The sequence below is a fragment of the Phacochoerus africanus genome, chromosome 10 (assembly GCF_016906955.1).
Source record: "Phacochoerus africanus isolate WHEZ1 chromosome 10, ROS_Pafr_v1, whole genome shotgun sequence".
NCBI lineage: Eukaryota > Metazoa > Chordata > Mammalia > Artiodactyla > Suidae > Phacochoerus > Phacochoerus africanus.
Genome location: NC_062553.1, coordinates 124,514,213 through 124,542,131, shown reverse-complemented (window position 1 = coordinate 124,542,131; position 27,919 = coordinate 124,514,213). Strand labels below are relative to the sequence as shown.

Here is a 27,919-nt window from a genome sequence, read left to right as displayed (position 1 = left end):
ATTATTTCTATATAACCAAAACCCAACTTGAGACATGTATGAATGCATAATCGACTAGGCTCATAATTTTTGATAGGGGTAAGAGAAGAAAGGGAGACTAAGGAAACTATATCTGAAGCGAAAATTTCCCCAACACTGTTTGTTGTAAAGGTCCTGTCGACTGTACAGGGACTCCTTCCCTTTGTCCAGCAACGTTTCCTGAGTTCCTCTATTAAACTCGGGGTTGACGGTGTTGTCCACCACTAGATGGCATCATGCACAAGTGAGAGATTGGGTTTTTTTTTTCCTTCCAGATGAAGCCAGCCAGTCTTTCCTCACAAGCTACAGGGAAACCCAAGGTGGAGTTCCCGTCTGGGGATGGCTGATGAAGTGGCTCCCTAGCTACTTACTGAGCTGGTGAGTCCCGACCTGCTGAGTTGCGTGCAATCTAACAGCTCTTACTGCATCCGCCAAGAAGGAAATCAGACTTTGCAGTGTAAATTATTTGATGTCTCTGGTGGGCTGTACATAAGGAAGCTGCCATTCGCCAGATAGGGCACGGGAGGGTTCTGTGACTGCTGGGTCCCTCCAGTGTAGGGAATCAACTGCAGTTCCCTTTTCTGGTGCCGAGACACAGAACGAAAAACACAGAGCCCCTGAAGTCAACCCCGCAATGGCTTCACAAATAGTTTGGCTATGCTCTAGAGTTCTGTGTTGACGGCTTTTTGATGACTTGACTTGCTTTTAGTCAGTTTTGGAATTAATTTGTAAACTATGTTTGCTCCTTTTTTTTTTTTTTTCTAATTCTTGATTTCCATAGATGACAGTCCCCCAAACCAGTAATAGTGAGCAATCTTGAAGAGTGTGATTTCAAGATGCAGCAATGGGTGACAGCTCTCTTTCCTTTTAAAAAATATTTACATTTTTAATGTAGAATACGCTTTTACTATCTTTTGGTCAAATATGCATTGGTGTAAACTTTATCCACTGAACTTGCTTTCTAGTGCAATCTTTTGCTTTCACAGTAAGTGTGAGATGTCTTTATATATGGTACAGAGAGATTATGACGCAGGCAGCCAAAACTGAAGATACAAAGTAAGAGGCATGAAAGAAACGGCTCCTTACCAAGGTTTCAATAGAGGAACCTGGGACTATGCAAAAGTTACCAAAATAGCCAGGTAAGGAACACCATGGGGAAAGAAGGGGAGAATATATAAAATTATTTTAAAGTCACATCCAGTCAGTAACCTGGATACATCCCACTGAAAAGTAAACCACAGCCCTGCTTTGCAAGTTCTGATTCACACACATGGGTGCTTGTTGTTCAATCTTGGTTTTGGCTGCTGGGCTGTTGACTCTTTATTCCCCACCTGCTGAATGAACTGAATCCCTGCATTAAAAGCAACAGCCTGTGATGGTCCTAAGGGGATATCATAGTTTGCACAAAGTCGTCTGTTGGATAACTATGTTTCAGTTAAACATTTTTTTAATTAAAAAATTTTTTGACCAAGACAATACTAGAACATAATTTGCAACTAGTCAGGAAGGCATGTGGTCCCAAGAGAAAAAGAAGGTGGTGATAAAGGGATGCCATCTCTCAGGGAACCGTGTGATGCGGGGACACAAAAACGAGACTGGGAAGCATGACAGGTATGTGACAAGTTAGAATAATTATCGTCCAAGTCGGAATGCTCCGAAATGCATAATGCAGCCAGGGCAAACGATTAGTTGCATCTCCGAAGGGTCCAGGTCAGTGTCCACTGTGGTCTTCGGACTGATGGAAGGGACGGGCGGCATCACCGTGGAAGTCGAGCATTTTAGAACTTTCAGCAGATCGAACCCAACCCCTTCAGTGTGCAGGTGAGGGAACGGAGATCCAGTGAGGATGAGTGACAGAGCTAGACGATGGCAAACCCAGCATGAGAGCTGGCCTCCCGATTCCCCAGTTCCGAGGCCGTTCCTCCAACCGCACCGTCTCTGAGACGGACAGGGGACCCACGGGCAGCTGGTGGGGCTGCGTCACACCGAGGCTGCGTGAGCTTCGATGGAGAACGTGTCTCAGGCCAAGACCCAGAGGACAAAGGCCCTGCCCGAGAGAGAACAGACTGACAACGTCAGTGAGCCCTGACCACCTTTCCAGGGCAGAATGATGGAAGAAAGATAAAAGGTCAAAGAAGCAATGCTTGTTTAATCAAATTGCAGACCATGCCCGCCCTGCTCTGTGAGATGGTGCGCAGGTCAGGTCCATCCCTAACGACTAACAGTATTGCTAACAAAAACAAGTTAAAAGAATATCCTTTTACTAGAATACCTGTAAATACTCATCAATAATAATAATAATGATAATACCTTTAAAAAAAAAAAAAAAACACTTGCGATTGCATATTACAAACACACATGTTGCGAAGAAATGCTTGTTTGTGGCTGAACGTGAATCGTGGTCTTCCCTGCGATGCTATAGCTTCACTCCCAGAGGACATGAGAGGAGAGCCCTCGGGAAGAAGGAGGCTGAGCTATTTCTCCGTTACACTTAAGAGTCTCCGCTTCCCTGATACAAACAGGAACACGACTGGTTCTACAAGTTCTAGAAACAGGACACCGATGGGAGGCTTATCGGACACACGAGTGGTAGGAAAAGTCTGTGATTTCTCTGTAAATGACTAATCTGAAAGAGACACAGCAAACCGTCCACAGCTTCGACTTCAAATGATTTAAACAAAAATAGAACGAGCCATGGACAGCGTCTGCATCCCTGTCCAATTTGATGTAAACAACGTTTGTAGAAATTGGGTTTGTTAAGAAAGTTTATCCATAGATCTGGATAGCAATAAAAAGCGTTTCCTAGGAAACTGTAAGATCCTGTACCACACAGCATACAGCCCAACTAAGAGGAAAATTAGGTTGATTGCTAAATTCAAGATACACATTTGTACAATTGTTCTTAACTCCTGTGACCACGGCCGAGTGGGAGTGGGCACATACAGGGCAGTTGGGTCTGTCCTCCCTCCCTCCCCCGCTGCAGTCTTGCCTGTGGAGCATCGGTCTAGACTGGGTTTCCTCCTCCGCTCTGAGCCCCTGGAGGGCCACGGACCCCCTGCGAGTCTGGTGCTTCATTCCCAGCCCCAGCCCGGGTCAATACTGCCCTTCTGTCGCTAACGACACCACTGTCTCATGTCTTCCCATTTCCTCCAAGACAGCTGCCAGCACGCTCAGGTTTCCATCTGGGAAGTTCTGTGCTTCCCAAAGATCCAGGATGACGCCAGTGGGGCTGGATTTGGTGGCAAAGTAATTCAAGTACCTGTAATTGGGGAGGGAAAAATGTGCTGAATGCTGTGATTTACGCATCTATTTTCCTTGCAGGTTTTACTCAAGCTTCTGGTCTCCGCATTTCTGTAACGATCCGAGCCCCATTTGAGAAACTGTAGCTCATGGTGAGCCGTCCTAAATAACTAGCCCACACTTAATTAGATCAGGCCCAGACAGGAGACGTGATGTTTAACTTTGTTAACCTCAACTCTGAGTAAGATAATTTAAGAGACAAGATGTGTATGGGTCATATCCTAAACAGGAAGTCAAGAGACTTATGTTTTCTTTCCAGCCCAGGCTCTGATCATCTTTGACAGGTCATGCCATGCCCTTTGCTTGGTAGTGATGGCAACGTCCTACAGAGAAGAGGCTCCTGAGATTTCTTCATAACTTAATAGCAGTGCTGTGTTCAGCATGTTAATTACTCATCCAGCATTAGGAACAATAATTAATGAATGGATACATAATTTAGGGGGCGTTAGCCTATCAGCTTCGCAAAGTGGATTACAAAGCGTGATACATATAAATGTCAGATAAGCCCAGGATTTCTCTCGCCATTGTGTTTGTAAGACGACGGTGCGAGATGCAAGGCAGGAGAGCTTAATCCATGTTGGGAGAATGCAAAGTAAGTAAACCTACAGATGGAGAAAAACGAATGTTGCCCTAAGTCTAGCAGTTATCCGTGCTGGAGCCCTGCCTCTAACAGGAACTAGTCTTGGAGCCTGACGTCACCCACCTGTCCAAGTTTAGCTTATGGGCCAGCATCCTCCAGTCATGACCCCTCGTCTGTGGGGCATCCAGGCTGCTACAGAGCTTCTGCCGGATTGGGGGAGGGATGCTGAAAGCGCTGGGCCCTGTCATGGTGGTGATGGTGCTTGCTGGATCCAGCAGAGGCAAATCAATGCCGGTAGGTTCCTGTAGTTCGGGCACAGAAACGACACAGCATTATTTCTGAAGACAAAAGCAGTGCTTATGGAATCAATCAACATCAAGGTTTGCTTTGAGCGCTAAGAAGAGAAGGAGTGCTATTATTCCCCTTCGTGAGAATGGCTTCTTCCTGGCTGAAAGTTATAATTCTCTGTAACCTGGCTGAGAGGAAGAGGTACATCTTGAGCTGACTTTGCATAGCCTTGGATTTATGGGTTTTCCGTAAGCACTGGGCTAGGTGGGAGGCTCAGGTGTAAGTCAATAGCAGCTCTTCTAATGGGATCTTCCAGGATGAGAGGGAGAATATCAATACTCCTAAAGGTTTAGATTTCAGGAGAGGAGAAACGTTTCAAAAGGCAGTTCTTTGAGAACGAACAGATGTGAGATTCGAGAGACTGTCTGACCCTGAAGGGAATGCCCTGGGCAAATGCTCCACTAAATTCTCCCTCTAACCCCTGCTGAAGATGGCTCACTTCTAATTTGGTTGAATGAAATGGAACACAGCTCTCTTCTAAATGATATCAAATTAAGACTAATTTCTTAAAAGAAAATGGTGAGCAGAGTGCATTGCCCTGGGGCAGGCTGCTATCAGAATCTTCAAATTGCTGTACACCCTTATTTTTGCAAATCTAATTTTAGTAGAGAAAAACCATGAAATGATCTTAAGATAGTTTCAGCCCATAAAACAGCACAAATGCAAAAATCTGAAATTCATCTGCAAGAGAAACTCTAATCAGTTTCTGATCACTTCTGCTGGTTGCAAAAGCAAATGTTGCCTGGAAACGATTAAAGCAATAAAAGAAAATCCACTTAATCTACTTTAAATGTCATCTTTTTTTTTTTTTTTTTTTTTTTTCAGTGCAGGTAACTCCTTCGTGAACATAATTAGTTGCTGGAGGATAAAGCAGCCGCACACAGGTCCCGCCCTCAGGAAGTCTCGGCCCTTCCAGGGCTCAGCTCAGGTCAGTCCTGGTCGCCCAGAGCCTCCCAAGCCTGCCAGCCTGCACCATGGGGGCCGCTGTGTCCCAGTGTCCCGGGATCAGCAGCCAAGGCTCACTGCGAAGCCTGTACAACTGCACTGCACAGAGTCCATCCCAGGCTGTGGGGGGCAGGTTAGAGCAAAATGAACCTTGTGCCCTAGCCCCTACAGCGCTATCGCCTGTGATCATAGTATTTGGCCTCGAAACCCAAGGCTTGGCAACCTGAGTCTTCAAGGGTTCGTTTCTGTTAACCCCACCACAGGCCAGGATGCGAAAGACCCGGTAGGAAACACAGGCGCAACCAATGGGAGCTAGAGTCCCTCAAGCCCCAAGACCTTTCCCCGTGGGACATGGTGCTCCTTCCAAGGGACCCCATCAGGACCGAAGGTGTGACCAAAGGCGACCAGGAGAGTAACCTGAAAGCCCGTGTTGCTGGTTTTCCATGGATTTATGCTGATGTCCGAGCCCCGGTGCCCTACACTGATTTCAGGTGTAAAATGAGGGGCGGGGTGAGGGGGGCACACCTTATCCCACAGCTTAGTGCCACGGCTCACTTTGAGGTCCTGCTGGCTTCTTGTCTGGACCAAAGAACACGGCCTAGAAAGAAGCCCCGCCTGCCCCTCCCTGGCTGGCAGGGGAGGCTGAGTCCGCACCAGGAAGGGGCTGTCTGGGTAGCGGTGACTTGCGGCCCCCGACGTTCATGCTGTTGGCCACCCCAACTCTCCTGCATACCTGTGATCAGTCCCTCGAGCCAGACTCCTTTTCCTAAGCCCGGGGCTGGCGTTTCTCCTGCTTTCAATCAGCTGCACTAACCAGAATGCCTACCACGTGATCAGACAGGGAAGGGATGGAGATTGGCGCGGCCTGCCTGGCTGGCTGGCCAGCAGCCCCAGAGAGGCCAGCAACCTTCAGAGCTGGCCCTGCGTGCACGAGGCCGTGGGCTCCCAGCACGGACACCCTGCCCCCTGCCCCCCTGGGCCTGTCTCACTCCCCTCAGGCTGCACCTTCCCTGTTCCTAGCGCCCTTCTCAAGGAGGTACCTCTGCTAGTTCTGCTGCCCTTTCCCTTCATCTTTTCCAGGCAAAGCCCTCAAAGCTGGGACCGTCCAGCACCTTCCCTGATCCAAGATCCCCAAAGCCATCCCCCTGGAGCCGTCTGATGGTGCCTCCCTGGGCTCTCCTGTCATCCTCACAGTCTGCCCTGTGTACAGGTGCCTTCTTTGATACCCCAAATTTCTTGCAGATAAGAGTATTTCTGTCATCTTCAGAACACCTGTAATCCTCAGGGGAGTACCCTGCCCATGGAAGCCACTCCGGACCTATTTGTTGAAGTGAGAGAAATATGTTTTTTAGTAGAGACAGAGGACGCCCAGCCCGTAGCGTAGTGCTGAGCTTCCTTCCAGCTACAGAGGGCCGAGCCTATGCTTCTCACCGTCCAGTACTGAAGGTAAAGCAGGCGTGGCTTTCAGGAAGGTCAGCTCACACATCCACGTGACCCCCCCCCCCCTTTCCTTTGACACGGGCCTTCCAACCCTGAGGCCCCAGCCTTAGCTACTGTGCCAGTTTCTATCTGAAACAAGGCCAACAGGGCATGATTTCTTGTCTCTCTCTTAAGACGACCACAGCCTTGAAGGTAAAGGTAAAAAGAAGGATATCTAGATCCATGTACATTTCATCTAATAATTTCAGTTGCTTGGAGTTCTTCCTCTACTTCCAGGTAAAAGAGTTTGCCCCCGCGGAATGCTTATTACAGTAATTGTTTATGATATTGGTACCATCTGTCTTTGATGCTATGATTCCCTTCGTTACACATATGATTTTTCACCATTAGCCACACAGCTGCTCTGGCATACGTGTTTACCACTCCACAGGAGAAGGAACTTTCCGTGCCTGGATTCTGACTCTTCCTGGAGTCCCTTAGAAAAACCAGATTTTCCCAAGGGTGCTTTTGGGAAACAGCGGAGGTAAGTATGAAGCTGGCTCCAGCCGAGTGAGGCTCCGCCCGTTTTTAATGCTGTTCTTTGCACACAGAAGCTCCAAGTGTCAAGAGTCAGCCAGGGAGTGACGTCTTTGTCTATAGTTTAAAGTCCCCCAAAGACGGCAATTTTCCCCGCTTCTCTCATCAGTGTCCCTAGCCCTCTAGGAAAACAACCATTTATCGTCATTTACATCCTGACATTCCTTCATCTCCACACTTAAACTTCATCTCTGTGGGGCTAAAGGCTTCATCTCCAGTGGCGGACTCTCGGGCCAAGGCACCCGGAGAGGAACAGGTACCCAGCTCTTGACGTCCCCGTGGTCTCTGTCAGGCCCAGCCGGGCCTCTGCCTGTCGGGAGAGGCCAAGGACTGAGAGGCCTCCGAGGGGCCGAGAGCCTTGAGTGGTGGGTGGCTAGGGGAGGGGGAGCAGCACACTCCTGGAAAGGCAGCGCCTCTCTGGGAGACGGGACACTGCAGCAACGCCAGCCCACCTGCCAGCTTGCCATGTGACCCTGGGGAGGGGACTTGTCCAAAAGACAGACACCACCCATGGAGCCTTTTCTCTGGTAGCTTATGGCCTGTCAGTCACAGGGGACCCCTTCTCGAGCTTTTGATGCAGACCCAGGACTCAGGCCTCTCGGGTTGTTCATTAGCACAGAGCCTCGCTCCCCAGCCTCCGTACCCAGCCCCGCTCCCCCTGCTCTGTGGGCCGCAGGCACTGCATTCAAATGCTAACAACCCCAGTGGGACTCAGTGACCCAGAAGTAAAAGCGGCAGAGTGCCCCTTAATCCCCGAAGTCATCTGACTCGGGTCATTTCTGGCCCCTTCCTCTGTTAAATATGCTTGTCTGTCACAAGGCCTTGGAGGAGGCTAAAGGGTTGGTCTCTCTCAGCTGACTGCCACCAGGTTGCAAACGACATCGTCTCTCGTCTCTGCTGGCACAAGAAAGCCAGTCCTTCAACTGTGATCACACTAAGCATCCCTGTCCCTCCTCGGGAAGGGGCGGTGGGCCTGGTGGGAGAGGGCCCTCAAACAGCCGCTCTTTGATTTGCGGCTGCAGCTGATCCACCTTTTCATCACACAGCAAACGCTCATGCCCAACAGAAAGCAAGCATCAAAGGAGCAGACCTCCGCGCCCCCCTCCAAAATTCCGCAGCCTTTGTTGTCACTGGAGAGGGGCAGTTATTGAACTTTGCAGACCTGCTGGGCCTGGAAAGTGAAAACACCCTCCCGAGCCAGCGGGGGTGGAGCTGTGGGCCCAGGAGATAGGCTGAGGCAGCGGCAGGCCCGGCGGTTGCCATGGCGCCCTGACACCAGATCGCGCCTTGTGAATGTCAGAGAGGTCTGTGACTAAAGTTGTTTATGAGTCAAAAGTCTCATGAAACGGCAGGAGGAAATGAGGACCACAGCTCGGCAGGCTGTGGGAAAGAAGGATGCTGCGGCGTCAAGGCTGATGCGCTTCCCGCCCGGTTTGCTAAGGAAGATGGGCTTTAAACACGACGTGTGGAGTGCGACATTCTAAACACGGTGACATTTCATTCGCCACTGTGCCTGAAACAGCGGGACAAAGAGTCTTTTAAATCACAGACCATCCTGTTGTCGTTCTAAAATACGACAATTCGGTCCAGAGGCTCAGAGAGCAGCACCGCCCTCAGCGCCGCAGGCCCCAGAAGTGCTGCCTCTGCCCACGCACCCCTCCTTTTCCTCCAGCCTGGAGGGTTTCCACCCTTCTGACTCCAAGCTTTGGGGTCCCAGGTAACTGATAAGGCCATGAGCACCTCTTCTTGCCCCACAGAGAAGTTTTAAATAGCAATGATGACTTATTCCTGTAACAGGGACACAGAAGAAAGGCCCGTCCGAAGGGCATGAGGATGGCAGCGAGGAGGGCAGGGGGGCGGCCACCTCCACTTTACTTCTATTTCTGAACAGTCTCTCCCACCCTGGGGAGAAGGGCCTCCTTTCTTCTATTTGGAGGATGATGTATAAGAGAGCAGGCAGAGCAAGAGATTTCTCCTTTCAACACGGAGGAAAAAGGACGGGGCTGGCGGAGGCCCATGGCTTCCTCCCTCCCACTGGGCAGGCAAACGCAGGCGCGCTCCCACGGCAAGAGTGAGAAAGGCAGGCGAGGCGCGGATGCGGGGAATGCGGTAGGGTGGGGATGCTCTGGGAAAGTCACTCCATATGTGTGCTACTTAAATCGAAACTTACACTTGAAATTCAGATCTGTATAAAGAGGACTTTTTTTTTTTTTTGTCTTTTCATCCTTTTTTAGGGCCACACCCGCAGCATATGGAGGTTCCTAGGCTAGGGGTCAAATTGGAGCTGCAGCTGCCAGCCTACACCACAGCAACAGCAACGCAGGATCCGAGCTGCATCTGCAAGCTACACCATAGTTCTCAGCAATGCCAGATCCTTAACCCACTAAGCAAGGCCAGGGATCGAACCCACAACCTCATGGTTCCTAGTCAGAATCGTTTCTGCTGTGCCACCACAGGAACTCCAAGGACCTGGTTCTTAAATTCATGTCACCAAGTATAAAAGACTTGTGTCTTGAAAAGGATTCTCTATTATATTCCTTTATGTATTTTTAGTTCTCTGTGTTCATTAAGAAATACTATTCTGTGAACAAGCAGGCCCCACGGAGAGCTTTTCACAACTTCTTGTGAGGCCTGCACTGAGACGCTTTCTCCCTTGTTCCCCTCCTCTGATCCGAGACCCACTGGCGCCTCTTACCTCTGAGACCGTGCAGTTTAGCTGGAAGATCTGCCCTTCTCCTTCCACCTGCCGCACACAGAGTTTGCAGACCAGCTCCACTGTGTTCAGGCTAAATCTTTCCAAAGTGAATGTGCAGTGGAGGTTTCTCTGAGATCCACTCCAGATATGGTAAAAAGGAATTTCCTAAAGCATAGAAAAATGTGAACCACACATGAGGGACTAACACTAAAAGCAACCACCTATCAGATACAGTGCTGCAGGGAAGCAGTCGTCCCAGTGTTGCACGTAGGACTTCCTTAATCCTCATGACAGGGTCCATGTACATCCCGACCCCCTTTTCAGATGAAAAACTGAGGCTCAGAGATGTTACATACAGCCCACCCGAAGCCCTACAGCTGGTAAGTGGCTGAGCTGAGATCTGAACCTAGGGAATCGGGCCCAGAATCCATATTGCTAACCAGCCTGCTACTTCCAGGTCATGCACAGAGAAGCCATTCTCAATGCTTTTTTTCTTTAAGGTTTAGACAATTCCCCAAATACAACCTACACACTCCAGTCATTGCCCATTAAAAGGAATCCCTGCCCTGGTATCCTGGAGAAAAGCACAGAAAGTCTCAAGGCTAATGCACTGACCCAGTTCCCCTTCATACCTACATCCCATCTCTGCACAGGACCAGGACAGGGAAAGTCAAGGTTCACTAACTGTTGGAAAACAGAAGCTTGATTAGCTGCCACAGAGAAGTTCTTGGCTTAAAAAGAACCAAGTCTCTAACAGTCATAGCTGTCTATGAGTCTAGACTACCTCACCCTAGAATCTTTTTTTTTTCAATAAAGAAATTGATCCTTTAAAAAAAATGAGAGAGCGGAGTTTCTGTTGTTCAGCAGAAATGAATCTGACTAGTATCCATGAGGACGCAGGTTCAATCCCTGGTCTCACTCAGTGGATTATGGATCCGGCATTGCCATGACCTGTGGTGTAGGTCGCAGATGAGGCTCCGATCTGATGTTGCTGTGGCTACGGTGTAGGCTGGCAGTTACAGCTTCCATTTGACCTCTAGCCTGGGAACCTTCATATGCCGCAGGTGTGGCCCTAAAAAGACCAAAAAAGAGAACATTCTGCTTAAGAACAGAGGCTCTGGAACCAAATCTGGTACAAATGAAACACCTTCGTCTTGCTTACAGGGTGATCTGGGGCAAGTTACCTAACCTTTCCATGCCTCAGTTTCTGCAAAAGTCTGTACCTAAACCAAAGAGTACCTGAATGGAGGCAGTTAAATGAGATTAACCAAAGTACATGAGAGAGTCCGGCAGATGGTGAGAACTCAGCCAGGCTCAGCTTGAACTAATACCAGATTATCATGATTACAAAAACAGTATTTTCTATTATGACTGCACAAAAGAAATGGTTCCTAAAAGGGGAAGATTTTTGGATTTTTATGGCAGTTGCAAAATCAGAGAAAGAAGAAAGGAAAGGAAGAGATTTAATGAGAACGTCAAAGTGGATCTCTCAATCAAGCACTGAGTCACCCAGAAGGGTCTGGCATGCACCTCCATCAAAGCTGGAGACTGTCAGCAGACTAGTAGGTTTGTTTCCCACAATTTGTTTGTGAGTGCCAGACATCTGAGAGTTAAGAAGGCAGCTGAAAATCTTCCTCTCATTCCTTCTAGAATTTTCACTGACATACACTAGGAAATCTCAAGCAGTGCAGCTGCAGTGTGGGGTGCGGGACTGGATTTGCGTGTGTGTAGACAAGGATTCACTGTCCCTATCTAAGAGTGTCTGTCTCCTAAGACTGGTCTGAGGCTGGAGATCCCATCTCACAGTCCCCGGAGAGCTCAGGCTGGTGGATACGGAAGGAGGACCTGAAAATCCCTGAAGAGTCCGGCCTTTCCCACAGCTACAGACAAGGGGACTTGAGACCAGCATTTTTACACTGTTATTTAACAATATACTGATGAGGTTTTATGTACACTTGCTATTCCAGCCTCCTGGCTGAGGTCCCTTCTAAGTCCTCCGAGTAAAGGCACCCTCTTGGCCAGCCTGAAGCCTGACTGGGGTCACGGGGGATAACAATGTCCTTTCTATTATGAATCCATTTGAGGCTGGTTTTATCAACTCAATGCTAACATTCGCTCTGAAAATAAATGGAAAATGAATTGAAATGATAGACTTGGAAGTCTTATGTACTAAAAATAAAACAATGATGGTACACAGATTTGAAAGAGAAATTAAGACAAAAGGATTTTTTTTCAAGTATGTCTAGAGTATTTTTCAAAACCCTGAAATAACCCCAAACTATTTTGGAGAAGCGAGGACTGCTGCAGGGTTACTTTCAAGACAGGGAACATCTTCTGTCTCATCACCCTGGTCCTTTTTCTTGGAGATGTTTTTAGTTCAGCTTGGGAACCTACCTGATATTTGGCCAGCAGTTTGCTCTTCCAGAGGGAGTGCGCAATATCATGAATGGACAGGCGCAGGTTGTGGGTGCTGCCTTTGAAATGAAGAGCCTTGGGTTCTTCTAGGAGCTGTCCTCCCATCTGTCTCTCGAGCTGCAAAACTTCCTGCAACGACATGCCCCAAACCCCAAGCAAATGACTGACCCACATCACTTCTGTAGACGCCTCCTCACTCTGCGCGCCCCCTGCCCCCCCACATCCTAACTGTGCAACACGTGACTTCCATTCTGCAGCCCAGAGACCCCCCCACCTGAGGCCCCAGCCAGTTTGCATGCGACTGGGCCACACCAACCGTCACTGTCTCAGCAACCCACATCACACTGTTGTGGGGCACACACAGAACTGACTGCATTTCTTGATAGGCAAGACGAATATTTTACCAAGGACAGGGAAATAATAGAGCCCCGCATGGGAAGAACCCCCACTAAAAGAAAAAGAGGTAGAAAAATAAACAGATAAGGAAGTCGATTTCTCAATGAACTTTTAGGGAAAGGGACGAATAACTTGAAAACAAACCAAACCATACCATGGATTGGTAACTGCAGCCAACAAATAAAAATCTGAAATGTGTTTTGGGTACTTTTTCTATTTTTTTGTTTGTTTCTTTACCTACATAAACTAATAAATATACATATTGGCTGTTACCGCAGGATGTGAAAACTCTCAGGCCAGGGATGAAACCTCAACCATAGCAGCAACCCAAGCCCTTGCGTGACACTGCCAGATCCTTAACCTACTGCACCCAAGGGAACTCCCAGAAATAACATTTTTGCTTAAAGTTATTCACTGCACCATCCCAAGTGATCAAAAATTAAAACATGCTAATATTCTACTAGAGGCAAATGTACTGACACAGATTAGGAGGGTTTTTTCAGCACCAAATATTGATCTAAAGAGTTGCTCAGATTAAATTCTGTAAAAACCACCTCATGTCTCAAGAACTGTGACTGATTTTAAAAATCTGCTTTGCAACTTTGTGCTATAAAGATGTTTAACATGAAGATAAATTCTATATATATTTCCATCCCTCAAGCTCGTTAATGGAAGTTAATGAAGCATTTTCAACCAACTACAGCTGCCATTATCCAAACATCAGCAAACCATAAGTTATCAAAAAAAAAACCAAAATATCCACGCCTCCTCTGCTACCTGAACCATCCCTATGCATTTTGTTCCTCTCATGCTTTAGGGATACAAATATGCAGGCATGTATGACCTTCCCCTCCCCGAAGAGTTTAGGAAAATATAAAAGCAAAATACAATTTCCTTCTTGAGTGAACTGTCAATGGAAAGCATGGGGTTCAACAGCCCAGGCGATCATTCAGGCCATTCCACACGCCTGTGCTGGGCATCTCCTCCTGCAGAGATGGAGGGTCACAGTGGAGAACTGTGAGTACGGGGCATGAACTACAGGCCAGTAAGTGCAGAGCTTACCAACATCATTGATTAGATGGCAACAGCTCATTTCAAACTGCTCCTTTAGTGGTTCTTAGCATCCATCATCTTTGAGTCAGGCCACTGTTCTGCACGGAGCAAGCTGCTGAGAGGTCCTTTAAGGTGTAGGGATTATTAGGGTAATGTGGAATGCGTCTCAGGCGGGGACTCCTCTAATTAGTGTGTAATGGAAGAGAGGAGGCAAGAGCACACTGACAGGGAGGTGGGCCTGGTCCCACTGCCGCAGAGTATTGCCGCTGAGAATACGCACCCTTGCTGGCTGAGGAGGAGCTATTACTTGTGACAGCAGCCTGCGCAGTCAGCCAGCCCCCAGCCGGCCAGCCATCCCGACACATACGCTGTGTCCTTGCACCCTGGCCCTGCAGGGCGGCAGCTCAGCAGGTCCTGTGGGGTCCCCTGGAGACCCTCTAAATCTACCCAGCCCAGAGTCACACATGCTCCTCCTGGAACACCCTCCCCACAACACTTCAGACTCCATCCTTGACAAGAAGCTGGCCATGTGGAAATGAAGATGAATAAGAAAAATGAGGGTTAATTGCAGTTTCTTCTGCTTCAGCAGGAAGGCATAATGAGCTTATGTTGATCATGTTGGGTGTCTGGTTAGCATAATAGAGAAAGCTGATGTTCCCAGTGAACCTGGCACCTGACAAATTCTAAAGCTAAAATGATGTTTGTTTATAAGCCATTAGAAGAAAAGAAACATAATTAGAAATCTTTGAGATTACAGTCATGCCAATCAATCAGTTCTAGCTTCTTTCCAGTACACCCTAATTACCTCATCAAGACATCTAAAGAGCAATCGATAGTAATTATCTGATTACTATAGATCTTCATTATGTCCAAATTATCTCCCTGGGATGTCTAAAAGAAGATGCATTGTATTCCGGGAGGTAATTGTACCCAACAATGTATAATCCACACCCCGTCCCTACATTCAACACAGATGGCCAGAGGAGATGGAGAACAGGATCAGGGTTTTCGGCAAAAAAAAAAAAAAAAACCCTAAACTGCCCATTGGCCATGGCCTTGAAGTCAAGAAATCTAATACCATGTTTTAGTGCAAAGTCAGAGTTGGAGGCAGCCCAAGAATAAGGCTCAGGCCTTGGCTTCTTTGGCACTGACCTCAGAAGTCATGATAAATAGTTCTTCCCAGTGAGGAGAGAGATTGGGTTGGTTTGGGCCCTTTTTTGAAAGAAAGTATCAAATAAAGTGCCTTAAAAAACTTGGGGCCAGAGAACACATGTCCAAATTCTTTTTTCTTTTCTTTTTTAGGGCCGGACCTGTGGCATACGGAAGGTCCAGGGCTGGGGGTCAAATCAGAGCTACAGCTACAGGAAAACACCACAGCCATGGCAGCAATGGATCCATGCCACCTCTACAACCTACACTGCAGTTTGGGGCAATGCCAGATCCTTAACCCACTGGACAATGCAACATATTCTTAATTTGTCCATCTCTCCACCAACCAAGAGGGACACAAAGCCGCTGTGCAGAGCTGGGAGGAACGTGACTTTTCTTTCTCTTTTAGTTGGAAAGGAAACCTGCTGAGAAAGGTAACTGCCCACCAAGACGCATCCATGCTTAGAGTAAGATCTCTAAACATATTTGACGGCATATGCCATCAGTCAAAAAATCGAGCGAGCATTTTGTTTGTTTCCTCATAAGTTACATACCTATACTGATACATAGGTATGGTAATATAGTACCAGAATATACCTAAGGTTAAAACTATGAGCTAAGATGAATACACACGGTAAGCCCTATATGGTCCTCTTTTGCCCCCAAAGGCTCATTGGTCTGGGGGCTGGGAAGTCCATTTTGGAGACTGCTGGCTGGGGCAGCTGTCCCTCGATTGGTTCTTTGGGGGGAATTAGCCCGGGAGTAAAGGATTCAGTAAGAAAAATCTTTACCAAACTTAAAGTTTTTCCCTAAAAAGTAGCAACTGGTATGATACACCCAGGATGTTCAACTTTAAGGAAACACACCAAAATAGAGGGAGAGACAGTAACTAAAGCACAAGTTGGAAATATTATTGTGTGAATTAAAGCTATTAAAATCAATAAATAAAACTACTGGGAAACTAAAATCATCTAACCTCATACATGAAACGGAGATGACTGGCTACATACGGCAAATGCCACATATAAATTTTGTGTCAGAAGACAGAAGAGGCAGGCCCACTTGATAGGCTAAATCAGGCTTTTGTTCCATATTATGATTTAAGTATCATAACGTCAGACATTTTATAGCTGATACCACTTAAAATTAATGTAACTTATACTTTAAATAGCTTGATTCTCTGAATTCCTTCTGCAGGAGGTCATTTTGGTTACTATACATGATACCGATAAGTAAGAGAACATAAAAATAACAGGTGTGTGAATCAGTAAGATATAGCTTTAGAATAAAATGCTTTCCTCTCCTTAATCTTCCTGAAAGCATTCATTCAATGTGCCTGCAGGCGTCACATCAGGCTCTGGGACATAGGGACAAGCTGGTCTCTGTCCCTGCCTCAAACCACACTCTCAGAGACCATAGCTGTGGGGAGACCGACATACAGACACATAACCCCAGCACAGTGTGCTCAGCTCGAAGATAGCTTCTTTTGGATTCCAGACAGCTTTTGGGTCCCAAAGGTTAGGTTATTTCACAAACCTTAAAAGAAGGTAGGAACAAAATATATTTAAGGTCAAAAGAGTTAGGTAGACTTAAGAAAAATATCATGACCTTGGAAAGAAATGCCATAACAGGAATTAGGATCATCTAGGCTCTTTGTAGTCAGAAATATAAATGTCACCTTCCTTTGCAAAGGTTGTCCTCCCTCCTAGCAGCACCTCCACCACAGTGCCTTGTTTGGGCTCTGCTTCTACAGAAGGGGTGACTTTCTGCCAGCTTCGTCCGTTCTGCGTCCACTCCTCCAACTTAGCCTTGAAGAGACTCTTTCGGAGGTCAGTTATCAACAAAAATGTTTCTAGAATGCCCATCCTTCCATGGGAACATACATGTGAACCGCACACTGCCAGAAGCAGGCCTGTGCAGCAGAGCCTGCTGCCCACTGGGACCTAGGCAATCCCGTGGAACGGTTGCTTCTCCGTGGCCGTGAGCGAGGGCTGTATTGATTCCAGGAGCCTGTGAGGGATTGTTCGAAAGGCAAGGACAAGGGATTCCACAGTAGAAACAAGCAGCTTTTACAATAACCAATTAAACCAAGACATTATCCATGCCGAGCCATTAGCCTGGGCCACTTAAGAGCCACAATAAATCCAAGCTGTTTTAAAGGGCTGCGCGTACAAAGGGAGCACCCTCTGGCCTGCACCCAGCTCTCACAGGCTCCGTGCAGATGGGATCTGCTCTCATTACGGCACGTGGGAGGAGCCCTACAACTCCCACCCTCTGCTTTCCAAGCCCGGGAGTTTCTCACTTCGCATCACTGTTACTGCTGGGCTAGGCCAAGCCTGCCTCCACTGCCACTCTGTTGCTCCTCCTCCTCTGGGTCCCTCCCAGCAGGCAGGGGTGTGTGTGTGGGGGGGTGTCAGCCTCACCTAGTACACGAGCCCCAGGAAACAGGGCTACAAACACTGAGATGCTTGAGGTGCATGTCATGGAATGTGACACGTCTCCATCCCAGGGCGGTGACTTTGCCCAGGAACTGTGTGAGATGCTGGGGCCCTGGCTTCGTCCTCCACACTCGGTGCTCACCCTCGTCCTGCTCAAGGACTTGGCTCCTCTCTCATACCACTTCTCTGAATGAACTGTGCTTCTTCCTTGAAGGCATTTTTTTTAGCCTCCAGTTTCTTGAGAAGTGATCATCCAATTTGTGAGTTATCCATCCTTTAGCCTCTCCCTCTCTCTTATTTTCCCTCCAATGAGTCTCCTGTCATTCCTCTCCTTTTCTTAGAAGTCTTATCCGCTACAGATAAGACACAAATGATGAAACTTAAATCCCATCTAACACATTAAAATCTCTTCTGAAAGAGAGGGTTGGAAGAGGTTAAATCAAGGCTTTGCTTTATTTTGTCTTGCTTCTTTCTTGGTATAGTCTGGATGTGACTTGTCTGCATGCCCTTCATTTTGATAGACGCACAGAGCCCTGTGTGGGCTCTATTCACTGCTGCCAAGGAGCCTGCAGGCAGCGCCTGGATCCTGGGCAGGTGGATGCAGTTCTCGTGGGGACACCACAAAGGGCAGTTAGTGGAGCAGCAGCCAGCCCTGCATGTCAGGGTTTTTCTGTTTGGTTTGTCTGTTCAGCTCCAAGGAAAGGGACCCTGACGCCACACTCTGTGCAGTTTAAGACCTGTGCCCTACCTTCACCAAGCTTCTGCCATATGGACTCAGTGCTCTCCAGGTACAAAGAACAAACTCGCAGACATTCAGTGTGCCACACACATTAAACCCCAGAAACCAGGCCTCAAGGACTGTGCTGCTTGGTGTTTTTAAAAAGTCACATCTCCCATCAGATTTTATGGAACCTGCTTTACTCCTATTCATTCTTGAATCCTGTGCTGAAACCTGCCCTTGTAACTTGGGGATGAGGAATCTCTTTGCTAGAGGCTATCTCTGCTGTCGCTGTCACAGCCATGGGCCTGTACTCTTCCAAAGCAGAGGCCAGACAGAGGGCCATCCTTCTCTCCTTTCCCTGTCAGCTCGGCTCTTGGCTCCCGGTGGGCTGCCTCCCCTTCTGGCCTCAGGCAGCAGAGCAGCTATGGGAGCATCTGACCAGCGGCCGGTGTCTCACTGCTCAAGCATCACCACGGGCGCCCAGGCTTGCTGCACTACTTCCTTTCAGGGCTCATGCTGGGTGCTCTGCTCTCCCCTGAGCATGTCTTCCATACCTCCTCCCTTATAATACCAAGGTTGGACTTGGGTGACTGTGTGCAAACCCCTCCCGTCAGGTCACTTCATTTCTAGGGCTCTGCCTGCTGCTCCCACAGCTGCTGTTGCCACGGATGCTTGGTCTGGGCTGCCACTTCCAGCTGCCCAGTCAGGTAGATCTGTGACACTTATAGCAAAATGCAAAAGGGTAGCACTCAGGAAGTGGACACATCGCTTGTCCACCTCTGGGCTTACTTCTAAGGAAAAGATGATCTTACATACCGCATCTATGGATTAGGAATAGGACTTTTTAGGTTGTTCCAGAGCTTTAAGACGTCTTGTATTTCTTTTCTCCCTTCAACATTTTTTTTCTTTCTTTTTTGCTTTTTAGGGCCGTGAGTACAGCACATAGAAGTTCCCAGGCTACGGGTTACATCAGAGCTGCAGCTGCCAGCCTACACCACAGCCACAGTGACAAAGGATCTAAGCCACATCTGTGGCCTTCACCACAGCTCATTGCAATGCTGGATCCTTTAACCTGCTGGGTGAGGACAGGAATCAAACCCACATCCTCACGGATCCTAGTTGGGTTCATTACCACTGAGCCCTGAAGGGAACACCCTGAACATTAATTCTTTAACTTCTATGTCAGTTTCCTGTTTTTGCAGTAAGAAATCACCGTAAGCTTAGTGACTTAAACACACAAAAAAATTTGTTTCTTTATAGCTCTGTGGGTCAGAAGTAGTTGCTAAAAGCAAGGTGGTGCTAGAGAGATGCCTTCCGTTCTAGAGGCTCTAGGGAAGAACTTGCTTTTTTTTTGTCTTTTCCATTTTCCAGTGTTGCCTACATTCTTTGGCTTATGGTCCCCCTTCCTCCCTTCCTTCAAAGCCAACAATGGTACATCTCTGATGCTTCTTCCATGGTCATATATCCTTTTGACCATAGCTCGGAAAGGTTTCCTACTTTTAAGCCCCAAGGAATTACACCAGACACACTCTGATAATCCAGGATAATTTCTTTGTATCGAGGTCTGTACTCTCAATCATCTCTGTCAAGTTTCCACTGGCACATAAAGTAACACCTTCACAGGTTCTGAACATTGTGCATAGGTATCTTTAGGAAACCATTACTCTGCTATCACAACTTCTATTTTCCTTTCTCTCTTTCCTCCCTCTCTCTCAAAACAGAATTCAACATTGCAGGTCACTTCAAAAACATATAATAGGGACAGGACCAAATGAGAAGATGATAAACATGGGTTAGGAGTTCCCAAAGAGGGTTCAAGTTAGATCTCTGACCTAGGGAAATGGGTTAAGGATTGTGGTTTGGATTCAGTCCCTGGTCCTGGAACTTCCATAAGCCATGGGTGTAGCCATGCGGTAGAGAAGGGATTAAGATGGCGGAGTAGAAGGACTGGAGCTCACCCTCTCTCACAAAAGCAACAAAATTACAGCCAACTACTGAACAAGCTTCAACAAAATAGACTGAAAACTATCAAAAAAGATCTACAGCTCCAGAAGATAAAGAGGAGGCTACACTGAGATGGTAGGAGAGGTGATTATGCAATATAATCAACCCAATACCCGCCATGTGGACAGTCCACAGAATGGAAAGTAACTGTATCACAGAAGGCTCACCCATGGGAGTGAGAGTTCTGAGCCCCACGTCAGGATCCCATGCCTGGGGATCTGGCATTGGGAGAAGCCATCCCTGGAGCATTTGGTACTGAGGGCCAGTGAGGCTTACACACAAGAGCTTCATGGACTGGGGGAAATGGAGACTCCACTCTTGAAAGGCTCACACAGGCTTTATGTGTGCTGGGTCTGAAGGCAAAGCAAAGACTCCATCGGAATCTAGGTCAGACCTGCCTACAGTTCTTAGAGGATCTCCTGGGAAAATGGAGTGACTATCGCTCACTGTTGGGGGAAGGACATTGGAAGCAAAGGTCTCAGGAATAACCATCAGTGTGTGCTCCTCTAGAGGTGGCCATTTTGGAAAAATCTGGTCCCTACCCATCAGTGCTGAGAAGCCCCAGGCCAAACAATACACCTGGTGGGAACAAAGCCCCACCTGTCAGCAAGCGGGCTGTCTCAAGACCCCCCCAGGCACACAGCTGCATCTAATCACACCCAGAGACAAAGCTCCACCCATCAGAGGAACAAGAATCAGCTCCACCTACAAGTGGCAGGCACCAATCCCTCTCATCGGGAAGTCTGCAGCAAGCCCCAGTACCAACTTTAGCCCCGGGGGGTGGGGGTGGGGGTGGGTAGACATAAGAAGCAAAAGAGGCCACAATCCTACTGTCTGCAAAAAGGACACCACACCAAAATGAAAGGCAGAGAAAATTATGACTCAGATAAGGGAACAAGAAAAAGCCCAGAAAAAACAGCTAAGTGATCTGGAGATTACCAACATCCATGAAAAAGACTTTAGATTAATAATAGCAAAGACAATTCAAGATTTTGGAAATAAACTGGAGGCAAAGATTGATAAATTACAATGAGCAAAGAAATTGAAGATTTAAGGATTAAGCAACCAGAGATGCAAAATACAACTGAAATAAAAAATTCGGAGTTCCTGTCATGGTGCAGCAGAAACAAAACTGACTAGGAACCATGACATTGCAGGTTCGATCCCTGGCCTTGCTCAGTGGGTTAAGGATCCAGCATTGCTGTGAGCTGTGGAGTAGGTCACAGACTCAGCTTGGATCTGGTGTTGCTGTGGCTCTGGCATGGGCCGGCAGCTGTAGCTCTGATTAGACCCCTAGCCCAGGAACCTACATATGCTGTGGGTGCAGCCCTAAAAAAGGATAAAAAAGACAAAAAAATTCACTAGAAGCAATCAATAGCAGAATACAGGAGGAAAAAGAACAAATAAGCAAGGTGGAAGACAGACTAGTGATTACTCATGCTTAACAGAAAAGAGAAAAAAGACTGAAAAGAAATGAAGACAGTCTAAGAGAACTCTGAGACAATGTTAAATGCACCAAAACCCATATTATATGGGTGCCAGAAGGAAGAGAAAGAGATAAAAGGCCAGAGAAAACATTTGAAGAGGTAACAGCTGAAAACTTCCCTAACATGGGAAAAGAATCACTCACTCAAATCCAGGAAGTACAAGTACCATGTAAATAAGTCTAAGGAGGAACACCCCAAGACACATAATAATCAAACCAACCAAAATTAAAGACAAAGAGAAAATATTGAAAGCAACTAGGGAAAAGAAACAAATAACATAAAGGGAACCCTGATAAGGTTATCAGTAGATTTTTCAGCAGAAACTCTGCAGGCCAGAAGGGAATGGCACTATATACTTAAAATGATGAAAGGAAAAACCTCCAACCAAGATTACTCTACCTAGCAAAGCTCTTGTTCAGATTCGAAGAAGCAATCAAAAGCTTTACAGACAAGCAAAACCTAAGAGAATTCAGCACCATTAAACCAGCTTTATGACAAATACTAAAGAATTTCTCTAGGTGGAAAAGAAAAGGCCACAACTAGAAATGAAAATATTACAGTGACAAGACTCACCAGTAAAGGCATATATATAATAAAGGTAGTAAATCATCCACATACTAATATGCTACCAAAACCAGAAATCACAAGAAGAGGAGGGTACAAATGCAGGATACTGGAGATGCACTTGCAATTAAAAGACCAACAACTTAAAACAATCTTGTATATATATATATACATATAGACTCCTATATCAAAACTTCATGATAACTGCAAACCAAAACTCTACAATAGATACACATACAAATAAAAAGCAATCCAAAAACAACACTAAAGATGGCCTTCAAACCACAAGAAGGGAAGGAAAAAAAACAAATCCAAAACAGTTAATAAAATGGTAATAAAAACATTCAAATCAATAACTTAAATGTAAATGGACTAAATGTCCCAACCAAAAGACACAGATTGGCTGATATATATATACTTTCTTCAGGAGACCCACTTCAGTTCTAGGGACATATACAAATTGAAATTGAGAGGATGGAGAAAATATTTCATGTAAATGGAAATCAAAAGAAAGCTGCAGTAGCAATACTTATATCAGACAAAAAAGACCTTAAGATATTATAAGAGACAAAGAAGGACATTACATAATGATCAAAGGATCAATCCAAGAAGAAGATACAGCAATTGTAAATATATATGTACCCAACATAGGATCACATCAATATATAAGGCAACTGCTAACAACCTTAAAAGAAGAAATGCACAATAACAGCAGGACACTTTAACACCCCACTTACAGCAATGGACAGATCATCCAAACAGAAAATCAAAAAGAAAACACAGGCCTTAAATGATTTATTAGACCAGATGGACTTAATAGATATTTACAGAACTTTTCATCCAAAAACAGCAGAATACACATTCCTTTCATGTGCACATGGAACAATCTCCAGGATAGATCATATTATGGGCTACAAATCAAGCCTCAGTAAATTTAAGAAAACTGAATTCATATCAAGCATAACTCTGCAGGCCAGAAGGGAATGGCACTATATACTTAAAATGATGAAAGGAAAAACCTCCAACCAAGATTACTCAGATTCGAAGAAGAAATCAAAAGCTTTACAGACAAGCAAAACCTAAGAGAATGCTATACAACTGGAAATAAACAAGAAAAAAATGGCAAAAGTCACAAACAGGTCAAGACTAAACAGCATGCTACTAAACAACCAATGGATCACTGAAGAAATCAAAGAGGAAATTAAAAAATACCTAGAAGCAAGTAAAAACAGACACAGCAATACAAAACATGGGATGCAGCAAAAGCAGTTCTAAGAGGGAAGTTTATAGCAATACAAGCCTACCTCACGAGACAAGAAAATCTCACATAAACAACCTAACTTTACACCTAAAGTGACTAGAGAGAGTAGAACAGACAAAACCCAAAGTTAGCAGAAGGAAAGAAATCATAAAGATCAGAGCAGAAATAAATGAAATAGAAATGAAGAAAACCATAGAAAAGATCAATGAAACTAAAAGCTGGCTCTTTGAAAAGATCAACAAAATTGATAAAGCCTTAGCCAGACTCAACAAGAGAGAAGATTCAAATCAATAAAATTAGAAATGAAAAAGAAGATGGTACAATGGACATCAGAGAAATACAAAGGATCATAAGAGACTACAAGCAACTACATGCCAATAAAATGGATAACCTAGAAGAAATGCACAGTTCTTAGGAAAGTACAATCTTCCAAGACTAAACCAAGACAAAATAGAAAAGATGAACAGACCAATCACAGGTACTGAAATTGAAACTATAATTTAAAAACTAACAACAAACAAAAGTCCAGGACCAGATGGCTTCACAGGCGAATTCTATAAAACAACATTTAGAGTGGAGTTAACACCTATCCTTCTGAAACTCTTCCAAAAAACTGCAGAGGAAGGAACACTCCCAGACTCATTCTATGAGGCCACCATTACCCTGATACCAAAACCAGACAAAGATACCACAAAAAAAGTAAATTATAGGCCGATATCACTGATGAACATAGATGCAAAAATCCTCAACAAAATACTAGCAAACCAAATCCAACAATACATTAAAAGGATAGTCCACCATGATCAAGTGGGATTTATTTCAGGGATGCAAGGGTTTCTCAATATCTGCAAATCCATCAGTGTAAGAGACACATTAAGAAACTTAAGAATAAAAACCATATTGATCCTCTCAATAGATGCAGAAAAAACTTTTGACAAAATCCAACACCCATTTCTGATAAAAACCCTCCAGAAAGCAGGCATGGAGGAACCTACCTTGACATAATAAAGACCATATATAACAAACTCACAGCTAATATTATCCTCAATGGTGAAAAGCTGAGAAAATTTCCACCAAGATCAGGAACAAGACAAGGATGTCTGTTCTTTCCACTACTATTCAACATAGTTTTCTAAGAATAAACACAGAAATAAACCCAGACACCTATGACCAATTAATTTTTGACAAAGGAGGCAAGAATATAAAATTGGAAAAAGACATTCTCTTTAGCAATGGTGCTGGGAAAACTGGAGAGCTGCATGTAAATCAACGAAACTAGAATACCCCTTCACACCATGCACAAAAATAAACTCAAAATGGCTTAAAGACCTAATCATAATATATGACACCATAAAACTCCTAGAGGAGAACATAGGTAAAACATTCTCTGACATCAACCATACAAATGTTTTCTTAGGTCAGTCTCCCAAGGCAATAGAAATAAAAACAAAAATAAACCAATGGGACCTAAGCAAACTCACAAGCTTTGGCACCGCAAAAGAAACCATAAAAAATGAAAAAACCCGTGGAATGGGAGAAAATAGTTGCAAACGATGCAACTGACAAGGACTTAATCTCCAAAATATACAAACAACTCAGACTTCAACAGCAAAAAACAAAAAACCCAATTGAAAAATGGGTGGAAGATCTGAAGAGACATTTCTCCAAAAGAAGACATATGGAAAACAGAATGGAGGTACCTCAGAAAACTAAATCTGGAACTACCATATGACCCAGCAATCCCTCCAGGCATATACCTGGACAAAACTTTCCTTGAAAAAAACACATGCACCCCTATGTTCACTGCAACACTATTCACAATGGCCAAGACATGGAAACAATCTAAATGTCCACTGACAGATGAATGGATTAAGATGTGGTACATACACACAAGGGAAAACTACTCAGCCATAAAAAAGAACAAAATAATGCCACTTGCAGCAACATGGATGGAACAGAAATTATCATGCTCTAAGTGAAGTTAGTCAGACAGTGAGACACAAATGTCATATGCTATCACTTACAGGTGAAATCTAAAAAAAGGATACAATGAACTTCTTTGCAGAAAAGAAACTCACAGAATTTGAAAAATGTATGGTTACCAAAGGAGACAGGTTGGCAGGGAAAGGGATGGACTGGGGGTTTCAGATGGAAATGTAAAATTCGGTTGTGATGATGGTTGTCCAAGGGGTCAAGTTCAAACATCAGTGACACAGAAGTGATGAGGGGTAGAGTCAGCCAACCTAATTCAAACTTCCCTTCCACGCCACCCTTCCTTCCACATACTGAGCAGGGAAAACACTTTTGTCACCTCTAACACATCTGTTGTTATATAATGCACGTGTTCTTGTGCGAATCTATTAACTCCAGAGGCCAGGATCCTGAAAATAATGAAACATAGGTCATGCCAGTTTTTTGTCTGTTTGTTTGCCTTTTCTAGGGCCGCTCCCTCGGATATGGAGGTTCCCAGGCTAGGGGTCCAATTGGAGCTGTAGCCGCCGGCCTACACCACAGCAACGCAGGATCCGAGCCACATCTGTGACCTACACTACAGTTCATGGCAACGCCGGATCCTTAACCCACTGAGCAAGGCCAGGGACCGAACCCGCAACCTCATGGTTCCTAGTCGGATTCGTTAACCACTGCGCCATGACGGGAACTCCAGGTCATGCTAGTTTTGAGGTGGTCTGAGGAAAGGGAAAGCAAATATATGGCTCATGGGGCCAACCAATGGAGGGCCAGCCTGGGGTGTTCTGGGTTCAGTAGTGGCACAGCTGGCCATGAAGGGGACACCACAAGGACATTGGTGAGAAGCATCAGGTGGCAGGATGAAATAAAACTTTGCAGAAGCTACCTATGGCCATCTACCTCTGTGGCCCAAGAAACTGAGTATGACAGTAGTGCTGTATCTAGCTCAGTTCTCAACTAGACTTCTCGCGTGTCTCTTATATCTTCATACTATCATCTTTCAGAGTGACTATGCTATGTTCCGGCCTGGATGAGGGTTAGTGAAAAGTTAAGTAATCCAAAGTTGACTCTCTTGCCTGCCAAATGACTACATAAAGAAAGACTGCTTATGTTTCTACACGTCATTTGGTTTGTATCACATATGCATCTGTCAGAAATTCAAGTAACATCACACACTGCCCATTTGTGAGCAAATAACTTATGTTCAGAGTTTCGTGTACACCCCTTTATTAGGAAAGGAGAACCTATAACTGTACCCCTAGGATAGTGGGACAGAAATAAGTATGTCAACACTGATGTATGTTTCTATCTGACTGTTTTTCAACTTACCCCTCATATAACCTTGCTCTCTATTCATTTCTGGTCTATTTATATTAGGATTCAAGTCTTTGCAAACAATAAAAGGAAAATACCAGTAGTACTTGAATCACCTGAAGAGGAGGTAAAGAGAAAAGTGTGACACGATCAGTCAATCTTTTTAATAGGTGTAACCTCTCTATTTGAGAACAGAACTGGTTCTAAACTGTTCTCCCAATTCTTTTCACCTTTATCTCTTTACATGAACTCAACCTGCACATTGCTCCCACTGGTCCTTCTAGCATATGCACGGGGGAAAAAAATCCACCTGAAAGGTGGATAAAAGAATTTCACTGTCTCCCAGCAGCCTTGACTTTTACTCCAGCAGTCACTGCCAGCATTATAATTCCACATCAATGGTTCCACATTGCTAAACGCAGCTTTTAAGTTTTAGGTGACCATTTTTGCTTCCAGGTTTAAAAAAACTCAGGGAAATGGTTATAAGGCTGCCAAAATCAAAGAGGTGGGTGGGGAGAGGAAAGAATGCAGCAGGGTTGCTGAGACTGACTGCTGTGGTGGTCTCCTTTTATTTCTTCCATAGCTACATGGACAGTATGATGAAAGTGGGAATTAATGGTCTTGATATACTCAGATCCAGACATTGGGTCAGAGTCTTTCTAACAGCTATCCAAACTGGGTAGCTCTGACCCTGAAAATGAGTGCGGCCCTAGGCTTCCCTCTTCGCCCTTGTCTGATCTTCTCCGAGGGGCTTCTACAGTTCAGAAAGAATTCCCAGTCCACAGTGTAACTCTAGGAAAATATCAGGTCTTGGGAGACCCACTTTCAGGCTTTGTTTGCTAGGCTGGAGATAGACCTGGTGGAGGAGGTGGATGGAAGTGCAAACACAGAAGTAGAGCTCCTTCTCATCAGAGCCCAGACTAGGTGAGAAGAGGCTGAAATAAAAGGCTTCAAGGGTAAAGGACAGCAGTTGAGGGATCATCCCTTGAGTGCTACCATAGGTGTTAGGTCATTACATTGCAAGAAGGGGCTTCGGTGCAATCAAGGACTTGAGGAGCGTGAGAGAGGCTCAGAAGTGCCTGGTGAAAGCTCATGAGTTAAGAAGAAATGCATAAAAGGACTGTGGAGAAGCAGGAGAGCCATAGCTTAGGGCAGATGTCTACAGAGTGTGACATAGTCAGAAATTCTTTTTTTTTTTCTTCTAATTTTTAGGGCCACACCCCTAGCATATGGGAGTTCCCAGGCAA

At 45.6% G+C, this 27,919-nt stretch overlaps 1 protein-coding gene across 1 annotated transcript in view; it reads right to left on the bottom strand.

Annotated features, from left to right (window-relative positions):
- Positions 1 to 754: 754 nt before the first annotated feature.
- The window catches only part of UNC5C (unc-5 netrin receptor C), a 383,793-nt gene continuing 356,628 nt past the window's right edge, over positions 755 to 27,919 (bottom strand). The window contains exons 14-17 of the mRNA XM_047797984.1: positions 12,297 to 12,446; positions 9,903 to 10,067; positions 4,022 to 4,200; positions 755 to 3,277 (exon numbers count right to left, since the gene is read on the bottom strand). Of these exons, the coding sequence (XP_047653940.1) occupies positions 3,112 to 3,277; positions 4,022 to 4,200; positions 9,903 to 10,067; positions 12,297 to 12,446 (660 nt within the window). The 3' untranslated portion in view covers positions 755 to 3,111. The remainder of the gene's footprint in view (positions 3,278 to 4,021; positions 4,201 to 9,902; positions 10,068 to 12,296; positions 12,447 to 27,919) is intronic.